Source organism: Gracilinanus agilis, chromosome 4, assembly GCF_016433145.1.
Source record: "Gracilinanus agilis isolate LMUSP501 chromosome 4, AgileGrace, whole genome shotgun sequence".
NCBI lineage: Eukaryota > Metazoa > Chordata > Mammalia > Didelphimorphia > Didelphidae > Gracilinanus > Gracilinanus agilis.
In genome coordinates, this window is record NC_058133.1 from 224,341,394 (window position 1) to 224,356,208 (window position 14,815).

Here is a 14,815-nt window from a genome sequence, read left to right on the forward strand (position 1 = left end):
CTCTTATGTGAGAAAAAATTTCCCCATTCTGTCTCTTCCCGCTTCTTCTAATGCATCCCTCTTGTCTATCCCTTCATTTTTTTGGAGATCATTCCAACATAATCAACTCACATCCAAGCCCTCATTCTGTGTAAACTCCTTTTAACTACCCTAATAATGGTAAATGTTCTTCTTACTGTCCTTCTTACTCAGAGAGGACCAAAATGACATCATTCCTAATGTCTTTTGACTTATACGTAAATTGGACTTTGCTTTTTTTTTTTTTTTTAAAATCCTTAACTTCTGTGTATTGGCTCCTAGGTGGAAGAGTGGTGAGGGTAGGCATTGGGGATCAAGTGACTTGCCCAGGGTCACACAGCTGGGAAGTGCCTAAGGCCAGATTTGAACCTAGGACCTCCTGTCTCTAGGCCTGACTCTCAATCCACTGAGCCACCCAGCTGACCCCATAAATTGGACTTTGGTGAAGCAGAGTTGCACAAAATTGTAGGCCTCGTTCTCTCTTCAAGAGTCATCCAAGTCCCATGGCAGCTCAAAAGTCAAGACATCTGCTGTTGGCTCAGGATAGAGTGAATGATCTTAATTTCTTCAGTGTCTAACCAAGCTCTAAGCGTTCCATGGGACCTGCTTCAGCCACCTTCTTAGCCATTGAAACAAAATGTTCCCATCTGCCCCTTCTGCTAGGAAAAGTCTTCATGTGTCTGGAATAGATTCCCTTCTCTTCTCCTCTGCTCCATTTATTGATGGGTTTGAGGCCTGTTGGTTACTGTCAGCCTTGTTTAACTCTCTTGCCAAGGTGGTTTACCAGGGTGTGGCTGCTGTGCATTCTGTCTTCTTGGAGCTACAGGTGAGCTCTCACATCAGAGGTACTAGTCTTCCCTGAAAAACCTATACACTCCAGGAGAGTTCTTAGGAGCTACATGTATTATCTTCCTAAGATTACAGTTTAACTTTATTGAGACCTTTATAATTACTCTTTCATGATTCCCTGTAAAAGCACTTCTTGAGTTGCATTTATGATAAGAACGAGGTAGATGAGCCACTATGTTAAAAACTGAAAGAATAGACCTATTCAACTTCTTCTTTGCTTCCATTTCTTTCCTCAAGGAGAATAAACTTTAGGCTTAAAAAAAAAAAGATAGAAAAAATGTGTAAAAGGAAATTAAAACCCAAGATAAAGGAAGAAAAAGTAAGAATATCTTAAGTGTTGTGAAGTTTTCACTTGGCCACAATGAATTACATTTCAGGATTCCAAAAGAACTTGATGTTGTAAACATTGCTTTCTGTAGTCTTTGAGGAAACTGGGGGGAAGCCAGAAGGTTGGAAAAAAGCAAATAACTGCATTTTTCAAAAAGTCGGAAAGATATGTTCTAGAAAATGTACAGTAGTGAGCTTCATTCCTCAAAAGATCCTATAAGAAGTTATTTAAGTATTGTCATATTGTCTTATGAACACTTAAGGAAGCATCAATCTCTTGAAACCATCATGGCTTCCTATCACGAATGTCATGCCTTTGCAAAGTAACCTCATCAAGTAGAAAAAATCAGCTATTCAAATACAGAATGAGGAAAATATGGTTAGAAAACCATTCATATGAAAAAAGCTTTTTTAAATTGACTTCATAATACCAGAAATGTAGGACAGCCATTGTAAATGCACAGAAATGAGAGATGAAATTCCCTGCTAACTGGGGAACAGTTGTTGGCCAGTTTGACTGTAATGTAGAATGTGTGAAGGGCAATAATGGATAAGTCTAGATAGATACGTAGAAATCTTTAAATGTCAGGTTAAACAAGAGTATAACATTGAAGGAAGAATTAAGAATAAGGATTGGAGAGAGGAGAGTCTAGAATAGACTCATAGCCAGTTAGGTTGTTGCAATGAGATTTGGAAATTGATAATGGTAATATCTAATATTACGCTGTAAAGTTTGCAAAGAACTTTATATATTGTCTCCTTAGCGCCACTCAGCAACCTACAGGGTAGGTATTGTAGCTATTTTACAGATGAAGAAACTGAGACTTAAGATATGCCTATGGTCACTCAGCTAGTAGAAGTTCAAATCTGTTTTATTGGGATTAGAAATCCTATTGCAAGGGGTTGAGAGATGAGGGATTGGGGAAGAAATGTAGGGAGTATATAAATAGCTTTTTCTCAGAATTTGGCTATTAAAAGGAAAAAAGATACAGAATGAAAGTTTGAGGGGATCACAAGGTGTCAAGTACAGGTTTATATATAGGAGAGACCTGGACTTGTTTCTAAGCAATTAAACACTTTCTGTAAATTAGACACATTGTATTCAATTCTAGATATTTACAAAGACCAAAAAAAAATCTGTAAGGAACTTGAAAGAAAGAATTCAAGGACTGAGGAGAAACGGTCATGATCACACAAAATTTAGCAGTCGTGACTTTTAAGGGAGGTAGAGTTTGGATATGATATTCTAGAAGGCAACCAAATATTTCTACCAAAATAACCAGCAAAACTAAGTATAATCCTACAAGGAAAAAAGATTACATTTAAATATAAATTTTTATTTAGAAGGAACTGTGAAAGAATAATCAGAAGGGTCCCAATAAAGTTAAATTTTTACCTTCCTACATGGAACTAAGGACTTTACTGGGGCATATAGGGTATTCAGGAAAGACTAGTACTCTGGTGTACTACAGGCTCACCTGTGGTTCTAATGTAATCATTTTAAAATTTAAATGTAATTTACATTTTACATTTAAATGGAAAAATGATGAAATATAATCAAGGACTTCTAAGCCTTGCTAATGAAAAAAATCAGAAGTTTGTATAAATTTTGAAGTCTAAACACAGAAGAGAAACACAAAATGATCACTATGAACAGTCATAGGGGACTAAGCAAATATTGTTTAAACTTTAATATGGGGAGATAGTGCATGTGTCTCTTCTCAAACCTATCATCATCAAGGATTTTGGAGTAGCCTAATTAGGCAAAAGCCTTGGGAGTATTCTGTTTGATTTTAAAAGAAAACTAGGAAGAGAGAAGAGGAAGACTCTAGGAGGGAAGGAAAAGGTAGGTTAGGGAAAATTATCTCCCAAGCTCTAGCCGCTGCTAGTTTCTGAACTTGCTCCTCTCTCAGTATGCTGCCTAGAACCTGTTACTATCCTTTACCTCAAAACTCTTCCTCTAGGTACAAGTCCTCTCCTTAGACTATCCTGAATCTACAACCCAAAACTGCCTAATAGGGAACAAAACGGTCACTTGACATTTGTTTTTAAACTTTACATTGAACTTACAGGTTTGAGATCTCTTCTTTTCCCTGGTATAATTAAGTTTCTCTGTGTGCTGCTCTGCTCCTCAAGGCAAACTCCTGGCTGATCCCTCACCCCAGTATTCACAGACCTCTATATCTTTCTTTCTAAACCAAACTGGTCTGGAAAAATGATTCATTGTAGGTCAGCTACGTGGTTCAGTGATTTAGAAAGCCAGACCTAGAGATGGGAGTTGTGACCGTAGGTAAGTCTCTTATCCCCAGTTATCTAGGGTTGCCTCTCTTTTTGCCTTGGAACCATACTCAGGGTTGATTCTAAGACAGAAGGTAAGGGTTTGAAAAAAAAGAAAAATGATTTACTGTAGTTTTTCTTGGATTCTCAATCAGAATTTGGTTTGCTACGTTTTCTGGATTTGTTTCAAAAGTTTCCTGTAGTTTTCCCTGCTACCCCTCTATCTTGGTTCTACCTCCAGGGCCTTACATTCTGTTGGGGGAACACTACACATAAAAAGAAGCTCATAAGCAATAGGATAGAGAGAAGCATGATAGAGAAAGAGCAGTCTAGAGAGCTCTGGACTTCCTCTGAATAGAGATTTCAGGAGAAAGTGACCAATCTGAAGAAGGGACCACAGAGGCTGAGGGAACCTCCAGGGTTAAAAGGCTGTTGGGTTATGATGGAGAAAGTAGTCCAGAAAATCAGCAGAACCCTGAAAAGAATGAGTGAATGAGCATGGCTGAGCTGACCTGACCTGACCTTTCCTTAAAATGGAAGTTGCAGAAGTCAAGAGTAAAGAATGATTCTAAGGTTACAAACCTGGGTAAGTGGAAGGATGATGGTAGTCACTAAACAGAGAGGTTTGTAAAATGAGTGTATAGTGTGAAATATGAGTGTTTGTTTTCTTTTTCTTTTTTTTTAAACATATTGAATTGTGATGTCTACAGGATTTCCAGTTCCAATTATAAATTTAAAATTGGTGTGTTCAAATTAAGAGTTAAGGAGAGGGGGGCAGCTGGGTAGCTCAGTGGATTGAGAGCCAGGCCTAGAGACGGGAGGTCCTAGGTTCAAATCCAGCCTCAGACACTTCCCAGCTGTGTGACCCTGGGCACTTGACCCCCATTGCCTACCCTTACCAATCTTCCACCTATAAGTCAATACACAGAAGTTAAGGGTTTAAAATTAAAAAAAAAAAAAAAAAAAAAAAAAAGAGTTAAGGAGAGAAACCAGAGTGAATATATACACCTTGGGGTCATCTGCATAAAGATAATTAAACCCATGGAAGCTTATCAATATATTCACCAAAAGAGAGATTTTGGAGCAAAAGTTCTTAATCTTTTTCATGTCTTGGACCTGTTTGACATTCTGGCAAAGCCTATGGACCTCTTCTTAGAATGACTTTCATTTGTAATCCCATATATTTTATTTTATACATTTAAAAATACTATCTAAGAGGTCCATAGGCTTTGCCAGAATGCCAAACAGGTTAATCTTTGAAATATAGTTATTATCTCTACATCCCCCCATCCCTTTCATTCACCCCAGGTTAAGAATCCCTGGTCTAAAGAGGAGGGAGAGGAAAAAGAGTGAGAAGAGAATAAATATCAACTCAGTGCCTGAATGATTGGGCAGGGTGGAGTGTGGAGTGTCTTTTATTAATAATTGGATAGATGTTTCAGAGGGCAAAATGAAAGAGAAGTCAAAGGAAGAGATAGACTAGGGAAAGGGATGATCAACACTGGATGGTGGTAAGAGAGTAAACAGTGGTAATAGAGGAAAAGGGGATATAGAAAGTGGGATCTCGGGGCTTCTGGGTTAAAATGGCTGCAGAGTAGAAGCAGGGTGCTTTTTACTCTCCTCACTACCGACCACCAGCATACCTCCAAAGGACAAAAAAACAATCCAGATGAAAGAAGGGACCCCACAATAGGGTACAGTATCAAAGTACCAGAGTCAGAGGCGCTCGACGCACCAGAGTTAGAGTGAGTGAGGGTGCAAAATCTAGCTCCTTGGCAGCTAATTCGTACCACTAGGAGCTTGCCCCTGAGAGCAGCAAGACTTGAGACTCCAGGAGGCTGGGGAGCGTAGACCTTGGGCCCTGGAGTGGGGCTGAGAGAGGCAACAGACAGTAGAAGCAGCTCAGCGTGCTGAGACTCAGGGGAAAACCTCAGGTGGAGGAGCAAGCGTGGGCCAGTTTGCAGACTCTGGACAGCCGACTAGGACCACGGAGGCTTGACCCTGAGAACAGCTAGACTAGAGACCTCAGGAGGCTGGGGAGCGCAGACCTTGGGCAAAGGAGCGACTCTGAGAAGGACCACAGACAGCAAAGGCCTAGCAGACTGTGGAAGCCAGGAGACTCGCAAAGTAGCCTCAGGCAAAAACTGCTCCTTAGCTCCATACAAAGAGAATCTGCTTGCCTTACTCAGACTTCTGGCTGAGACAGCATAATGATGCCAAGCAAGGCCCAAGAAATAAACACCAAAAAGACCAAGAAAAAAGCTCTAACACTTGATAACTTCTGCACAGAAAAAAACCAGAAAATGAAGGACAAACAATTAAAGACATCTAAATCTTCCCCCCCCCCCAAATAGGATCTCTTAGCCATAAATTGGGGGGAATACCCGGTGACAGGGGACTCCCAATCTTTAGGGTCTTCTGATGATGGCTTACTCTTTCTCCAAACTGCAGTGGGAGTGGTGGGAGATAATGAGGAGTATAGACAGCTAGTTACATTGGTTTAAGTATATAGGACATTAAAGATTTGATCAGACTCTCAGAGATATAACCAAACTAAGATGACACCAATTCCTTAGCCTTATACCAAGATGATGGGGATTTGGCACACCCAAAATACACAAGAGTATATATTTGATTCCTTGTTTATACTTGGTCTGGTGTCTAGGTCCTGGTCTTGATCACATGAGGCTTGGTGTCTGTCAGTTCCTTAAAAACTATTTTGGGGTCTTCCTCCCTACCCCCCCAGTGAAGAAGGTTGTGCTTCCACACAGGACCATATTCTAAATGGAGGAGGCCTTCATATCCACTGGAAGGTGCCAATGTTAGAGCCCAGTACTGTCCCAAACTGGATCCATTGATAGTGAAGGGTAGAAAACCAAGATGTCATTGGTTGCTCTCATTTGCCAGTCTACTCTCTGTTTTTACAAAGGGATGAAGTTTTGTTCTGTTTTTACATAGTAATGCCCATGACAAACTACTGCTATCTCTTTGTCCCCCTTGGTGCTTCTGTGACTTTTTCTTAAATTCTTAGGGTTAATTGATATTGAGCCTTTTTTTTTTTTTTAAGGAATGCACACTATGTCTGTGCTCTATCTTAATTATTCTTCTCTATTCCAAAATTTCTACCCTATTGCATTTCCTGTACATCTTGATTCTTAGTATACTATATTTCTGCCTTCTTTGGGCATTAGAAGAAAGTGGAATTAGAAAAGGGGAAAAATTAAACTTCAAGTATCATTAAAAATTACTATTCATGCTTAGTTCTTTTTTCCATCTACCTTCAGTCTTTTGTATTATAAATAACTTTTTACCAAATTTGAATGGCATAGTATTTTTTAATTACCTTTAGGTAAAATGGGCCCAAGAAGACCCATTCTAAGGGACACACATTTCTTTCCAAGTAGTTTATCTCTATGTGGTTTTTGCATAGATGTAGCAGAAAGAAATACCAGAATCTAAACTTGAAGACTGAGGATCTTAGAGGTATTTTTTATAGCATCAAGAATCTTAGGTACGTTTAGTGTGGAATAGTTTTGGCAATGCTTATTGGTAGAAATATCACCTGGTAAGAAGTGGCTCCAAAATTCAATGTTTTAGATCACTCAGACACTTCAAAAAACCCTATGTTTGTCAAACACATTTTCTGATACACCTTTTAATGGTATCATTTATTCAGAAATAGTTGAGAAGAAAGATTTTTTCCCCACACCTTTAAAAATCTTATTAAAATTAAAAATGTATAACACGTTATTGTCCTAAAAAAAGAATTGGAAATTGTGGTCTGAGAACCCTTATGTAAAGAAAAAAAGATTTCAGACTACCAAATGATGATTAAATACATTTCTGGAAAGATAGGCATTAAAAGATGAATACCATCGTGATGTTCTGGGGAAACATTGGCATATTATTTTGATTATTAATTCTCTAATGCCCAATACTTACATTTTGCACTTCTTACCTTCAAACTCAGAATATTTTTGAGTTATGATACAAAGTGAGGAACAAACTCCACATAGGAACTAATCTAAATGACATCCATTTTATAGGGGACAGGACTAGACATGTGATTTCATGAATATGGGAAGCCTCCTTTTGACAGTGTTCATTGGCACCTTTTCTGTCATGTGTATTCTTCATTTCCCAGAGCACAGAGAGGTTAACTGACTTAGTCCAAATCACATAGCCAGTAAGCATCAGAAGCAAGCCTTCCTAACCAGCTCTCTTGCCACTATGCCATAACTGCCTATTAGATTTTATAGTAATGAAAAACTTAAACTTTAAGCTCTATTATTATTCTATTAATACTGGATTTTAGACCAAAAACTATTTCTGAGAATTTATATTTAAGCATACTAACAAAAACTTTATTTTGCTTAGTTTCCTAGAAAATCTGAAAATGAGCAATTTCTCCAGGTATCACTTATACTAAAGCTTGTAAATTTTCTTAATTCATCTGGAGATTGAAAGTACTGATGAAGCATAATGAAACTGACCTGATTTCCCCTAAGTATTAAGATGTTCATGAAATACCTTCTAGACATTAAAAATTTTTCTAAGTCTATAAAAGTGAAATATAAGAACACATCGATAGAAATTCTCAGCCTTAAACTCTTTATATAAGAAAAAAATGGAATTTTGAAAAACGCTTAGGTAAGTTGAGCATATCATGAGGGCTTTAAGATTTATAAAATGCTTTACATATCTTATTTCATTTTAATTTTTAACAGCCCTGTCAGTTGAATACTGTAGTCATTATTGTCCTACTTTCCCAACAGAGATTCATAGTGACTTGCCTATGGTCGTCACACATAGTGTCAGAGATAGAATTTGAACCTAGTTCTTATCGTCCTATGATCATAAAGGTCATAGATTTCATGTTGGAAGTTCACCTAGTTTAACATGATTATTTTGCAGATGAGAAAATTGGTGTGATTTACCTTAAGTAATACAGTTAATGCAAAAATTTGAACCCAAATTCTCTTGATTCCAAATATAACACCCTTTGTTACCTCAAATTTATTGTTCTTTCTATGACACCAAATTGCTTCTCCTAGTGACACACATAAGGACTTCAATGACAGTACACTTAACAACTTCCAGTTATTTTCAATCACATCCAACTCTTATTACTCATTTGGGTTTTTTTGGGCTAAGATACTAGTGTAGCTTGCCATTTCTTTCTCCAGCACATTTTACTGAGGAAATTAAGACAAACAAGATTAAGCAACTTGTCCAGGGTCACACAGCTATTAAATGTCTGAGGCCAGATTTGAAGTCAGGAAGATAATACCAGGTCTGTTGCTCTCTTTATCCACTATGCCACCTAGCTGTCCACATTTAACGACATTATTGGGTTTTTATATATCACTTCTACTTGTTCTCCTTTTGCTTCTCTGATCATGCCTCAATCCCCTTTGCTGGCTCATCATCCACTTCATGCTCCCTGACTTTGGATGTTTCCCAAAATTCTGTCCTGGGCTTTCTCTTGTCCCTCAGCATTCTCTTTCTGGGTAACCTCATCACCTCCTATGGTTTTAACTATCATCTCTAGGGCAGTGACTCTCAGATCTACATATCAGATTCCAGGTTCCCTTGCTTTTCATGAAGTCCTACATCACCAATAGGCAAATTAGACATTTTACACTGGATGTCCCAGAGACATCTAAAACTCAGCATGCCTAAAACTGAACCTATTATCTTTCACCCTAAACTCTCTCATCTTCACTGTTTCCATCAGAAATCACCACCATCCTTCCATGTTTCATGTTTGTAACTCGAGCATTATTCTGAATTGCTCACTCTCCCCATGTATGCAGTCAGTTGATAAATCTTGTCATTAATATCTATCTCATAATTTCTTGCCTTGATTATTTGCCTTGATTACCTCCTAATTGTTCTCCCAACCTCAAATCTCTCCATTCCAGCCTGACCTCCAGACCTCTGCTGAACAGATTTTCCTTTAAGTACATATCTGGACCATGTGACTCTCATATCACACTAAATCCAGTGACTTCCTGTTGTATTTAGTATAAAACAAACTCTTTGGTTTATCTTCTAATGCTCTGTACACACTGGCTTCAGAGATCCTTGCACATTTTGTGATCTAGCCAAATAGGCTTCTCTCTGTCCTTCACATGGTATTCCATCTGCTCTCTCCAGGCCTTTACTCTGGTTGTTCTACATAGCTAGGATATGTGTCCTCATTACTGCAGATTCAAAGTCCTTCTCTTCTTTTAAGAAACGACGTAAGTACAGTCTACTACATGGAGCCTTTTCTGACTCCACCCAACCCCCTAAGTGCTAGTAATCTCCCTAAACTGCCTTGTTTTAACCAATCTATCAATTAGCATTATATATTATTTATATTAATTATATATCTATACAAAATATATGTATACACACATATAGATAAAACTCTTATTTCTCCCATTAGAATGGAAGCTCATTTTGAGTAGGAGTAATTTTATTCTTTATACTTGTATTCCAGTAATATGGTGACTAGCATATAGTAAGAACTTAGTAAATGCTTGATTGTTTAATGCAAGTTAGCTTCTTCCCTGCAATATTTTCAGGAAGTTGCCTAAAGCACTGAGAGAGCAAAGGAATTTGACCATTCATCTAGCCAGTATATGTCAAAAGCAGAATTTTAACTGACTGACTCCAGGCCCTTTCTCTGTCCACTATGCCCCATTTCCTCTACTAGTAATAACTATATGCTAATAATGTAGTTATTTAGGTGAGAAACTATACTTGGAAATAAAAGAATGTATGTAATCCTGAGTCAAATGCAGATAGAAAAAAAAATTGGAGAGAGCTGGCCTCCGAACTCAAAAGATCTGAATTCATATATTTTGTCTCTTGACCACATCGTGACTATGAGACTTTGGATAAGTCACTTAATCCTTCAGTGCCTCAAACACCTTTCTAAGACTTTAGATTACCGAAGAAGGAGTTGATCTTCATTGGGAAAGAACTCTATCTACACTAGTGGAATTATCTGTCTTATCCAAAAACAACCTCTTTGTGTATGTCCTAAAAGAGCAGACTAGCAAAATTTTGAAAAGTCAGAATAATTCCTTAGCATTTAATAGATTATATTGATATCTAAATTAAATCACTTTTTTTTGTTTTTGGTTTTTGCTTTTGGTTTTTTAATTTTAAACCCTTAACTTCTGTGCATTGACTTATAGGTGGAAGAGTGGTAAGGGTAGGCAATGGGGGTCAAGTGACTTGCCCAGGGTCACACAGCTGGGAAGTGTCTGAGGCCGGATTTGAACCTAGGACCTCCCGTCTCTAGGCCTGGCTCTCAATCCACTGAGCTACCCAGCTGCCCTAAATTAAATCACTTTTGAAGAACCCAATACATTTTACATACTGTGTGGCATAAATATCTTTTTTTTTTTTTTAATTTCAAAATGAGTGTGGTTGTTGTTTTATATTGCTGAAGAAGCAGAATAAAATGATAATTTTTTAAAATCATGTTCTTTAAATCAGTGATGCTAATTTAAACTATCTTTTTACTTGTGGAGTATTACTAACAAGCTACAAACTAACAAGTAGAGTGACTCATAATATCCTGAAAGCTGTTAGTATAATCTTTCACAAAAAAAGCCAGCATGTAATTATTGTTATATTGGCTCAAAATTAATTCTCTAGGCATTTATTCACTTTTGCTTCTCTGAATGTTGATCATGTTTTTTTAAATAATTTTGTATGAATGAATGTTTCTATGTTCTACATTCATATTGCATGTTACTGTTCATTTCTGAAAAAATTTACAGTGAACCAATCTTGTACAGTTAGAAGTTTTAGGCAAATGTTTTAAGTTTACCATTCATCATATGCTACATTTATGCATATTTAATCATCTTTTCTTCATCTCTTTGTAGAGGGAACCCTGAAAAAAAGTTAAGAGTATTTTCTAAATGTTTCTTTTAATATATTCCACAATCTGAAGATTATTTATTCTCTTTTTAGAAGAATCTACCAAGTTGAATGATGGCAATAATACTGCTACTCTCCCCAACCCGCCTTATCCAGAAAACAGCAACAGCAGTAGTGAACTAAATTCTTCTCAGAGTGAATCTTTTACTAAAACATCTGAAGATCCTGAAAATGGAGAAAGAGAATCTCATACACCTGTATCTGTTCAAGAAGAAATAGGTAAGATTATATCAACACATTTATTCTAAACTTTTAGATTAAACAAAACAATATATCCTCTTACACCCCCAAAATATCCATTGCATCACTCTCCCTTCTTTGAATGGGGAATATTTAATTGGTGTAAGATAATTTTTATTTATTTAAATATCCAGTATTTAATTGGAGAAAGATAAAAAGTTGGAAACTACTTGAAGAATTGAAGTTCAGAAATCAAGATTTAAAAGAAAAGAATAATGGCTATGGATACTAAGTAATTCATAGGCTTTCTCTCATTAAAAGGCTTTTAAAAAATAAATACTTGGGGATGGAAATTATTCTGAAATAATACATTTCTTTACCTTGCTAGATTTTGTAGAATGTAAGTTTAATTTTATCTTCATGAGTCAGGCTCAAAATTTTTAACATCACTTATTATTATGCTTATTCGTGTCCTTTGACTATTCACTGAGGAATGGCTATTATTCTTATCAAGTTGAATCATTTTCTTAGAAATGAAACCTTTGTCAGAGAAACTCACTGTAAAATTATCTGCTTCTTTTCTAATTTTGGCTGCACTGATTTTATTTGTATAAAAACTTTTTTAATTCCATGTTAAAAAATTGGCCATTTTGCCTTCCATAATCATCTCTATCCCTTGTTTGGCCATGAACTCTTTTCCCTCATCCAGATCTGGGAAAGAATTAATTCTTTGCTCTCCTAAAATTGCTTATGGGTGTCACGTACCCATTTGGAATTTATTTTAGGACACAGCATGAGATGTTGGTCTGTACCTAATTTGTGCTAGGTTGCTTTTCCCAGTAGTTCTTTCAAATAGTGAGTTTTTACTTCAATAGCCAAAATCTGAGTTTTTTAAACACTAGTCTGCTTAGGCTCCTTTGTTGCTGTAAATTGTGTACCATATCTGTTTTACTGTTTTCAGTTTTTTTTTTATCTGTTTTCACTTAAGTGGTAACAAATTATTGTAATGGTTACTTTTTCTTCTTTGAGATCTAATATTTTTTGGCCTATCTCACTTTTTTCTTTTTTACTTGAGATTTCTGACCTTTCATGCCTCCAGATGATTTTTCCCCCTAGCTTTGTAAGTAGCCCTTTAGAAGTTTGATTGGCTTAGCACATAAATTAATTTAGGTAGGATCATAATTTATATTATATTGACTTAGCCTAACCAGGAACAAATAACACATTATAATCATTTAGATTCAACTTTATTTTTATAAAATGTTTTCTATTTGTAGTCATTCATATAGTTCCTGTATGTGGCAGAGACATCTTACATATCCTGTAGTTATTTCAAATTGAAATTCTCTTTTTCCTACTGTGTTTTATTAATAATACACATAAATGCTAATGATTTAGATGAGTTTGATGTATATCCTGCAACTTTGTTGAAGTTAATTATTTCAATTAATTTTTAGTTGGCTTTTTAGAGTCCTCTAAATTAAGCCATTTCTATCTGTTTCCTAGTTAAGTATAAAGTATTTCTATACCTAGGGGTGTCTATTCTTCCCTCCGCTGCCCTATACAGATGAAAGTGAGGTTCAAGTGTTGTACTCTTAGCCTCTTCCCCCCAACCCCAGTGATACGTGTTTCCTGAGGTTTGTTTCAAAGCTTCTATGCAGTTTTAGTCTTTTCATTAAAACTGCTTGGCGGGGGCATCTGGGTAGCTCAGTGGATTGAGAGCCAGGCCTAGAAATGGGAGGTCCTAGGTTCAAATCTGGCCTCAGACACTTCCCAGCTGTGTTATCCTGGGCAAGTTGCTTGACCCCCATTGCCTACCCTTACCACTCTTCTGCCTTGGAGCCAATACACAGTATTGATTCCAAGATGGAAGGTAAGGGTTTAAAAAAAATGCTTGGCAATCTTCTGTTTTCATTAAAGATCCGTTTTTTCCTCATGTGGGATTATACTCCAGTTTTTTTGGTAAATCATTCTTGTCTGTAAGCTTATATTCCTTACCTTTTGAATTATAGTCCAAAATCTCTTTTCCTTTGTAGTCATAGCTCCTAGATCATATATGAGCCTAATGACTATAGCATTTTGGTATTTGAATTCTTTCTGCTTCTAATATTTTTTTCTTGGACTTAGAATCCCTAAATTTTATGTGTGATTTTTCACATATGGTTTTTTTTTTCCAGGAGATAACTGGTGGATTCTTTCTATTTCTCCCTTGTCATCTGATTCTGAAAGATCTGAGGACTTCTTTCATGATTTTTTAAAATGTATTTAGGCTCATTTTTTGGTAATGGATTTAAGTTAGTTCAGTGATTCTGAAGTTTTCTCTCCTTTGTTTTCTAGGTCAGTTGTGTTTTTTTTGTTTGTTTGTTTTTTGTTTGTTTGTTTTTTTTTAACCCTTGTACTTCAGTGTATTGTCTCATAGGTGGAAGAGTGGTAAGGGTGGGCAATGGGGGTCAAGTGACTTGCCCAGGGTCACACAGCTGGGAAGTGGCTGAGGCCGGGTTTGAACCTAGGACCTCCTGTCTCTAGGCCTGACTCTCACTCCACTGAGCTACCCAGCTGCCCCAGTTGTGTTTTTTTTTAAACCCTTACCTTCCGTCTTGGAGTCAATACTGTGTATTGGCTCCAAGGCAGAAGAGTGGTAAGGATAGACAATGGGGGTCAAGTGACTTGCCTAGGGTCACACAGCTGGGAAGTGTCTGAGGCCAGATTGGAACCCAGGACCTCCCATCTCTAAGCCTGGCTCTCAATCCACTGAGCTACCCAGCTACCCCTATATGAGATACCTTTTTTTTGTTTGTTTGTTAATATTTATAACTAAGTCATGGAATTATTAACTTTTATTTGCTATATTCTGATTTTGAAAGACTCTCCTGCTTAGGTAAGGTGTTGTGCTTCTTGTTCCTAGCTATTAATTTTCTTACCAGTTCTTTCATAGCTCCTATTTCCTTTCCAGTTCTTTCCTCAGGTATTATCATTTCTTTTCTATTTTTTCACTTTAATAATTTCTTTAATTTAGAATTTATTTTTAGCACAAAAAAATTTCCTACTTTATATCTTCTAGGAATTCTAATTGAACTTTTGTCGAAGCTTTGTTTTATTTGAGGCTTTGCTTGTAGATATTTTAAAATCATTCCCGGGGGCAGCTGGGTAGCTCAGTGGATTGAGAACCAGGCCTAGAGACGGGAAGTCCTAGGTTCAAACCTGGCCTCAGACACTTCCC

The 14,815-nt window shown here is 36.9% G+C and overlaps 1 protein-coding gene across 1 annotated transcript in view; it reads left to right on the forward strand.

The window, feature by feature from the left end:
* The window catches only part of BPTF (bromodomain PHD finger transcription factor), a 112,079-nt gene that overhangs the window by 26,432 nt on the left and 70,832 nt on the right, over positions 1 to 14,815 (forward strand). Inside the window, exon 5 of the mRNA XM_044672267.1 lies at positions 11,449 to 11,634. Coding sequence (XP_044528202.1) covers positions 11,449 to 11,634 — 186 coding nt within the window. The remainder of the gene's footprint in view (positions 1 to 11,448; positions 11,635 to 14,815) is intronic.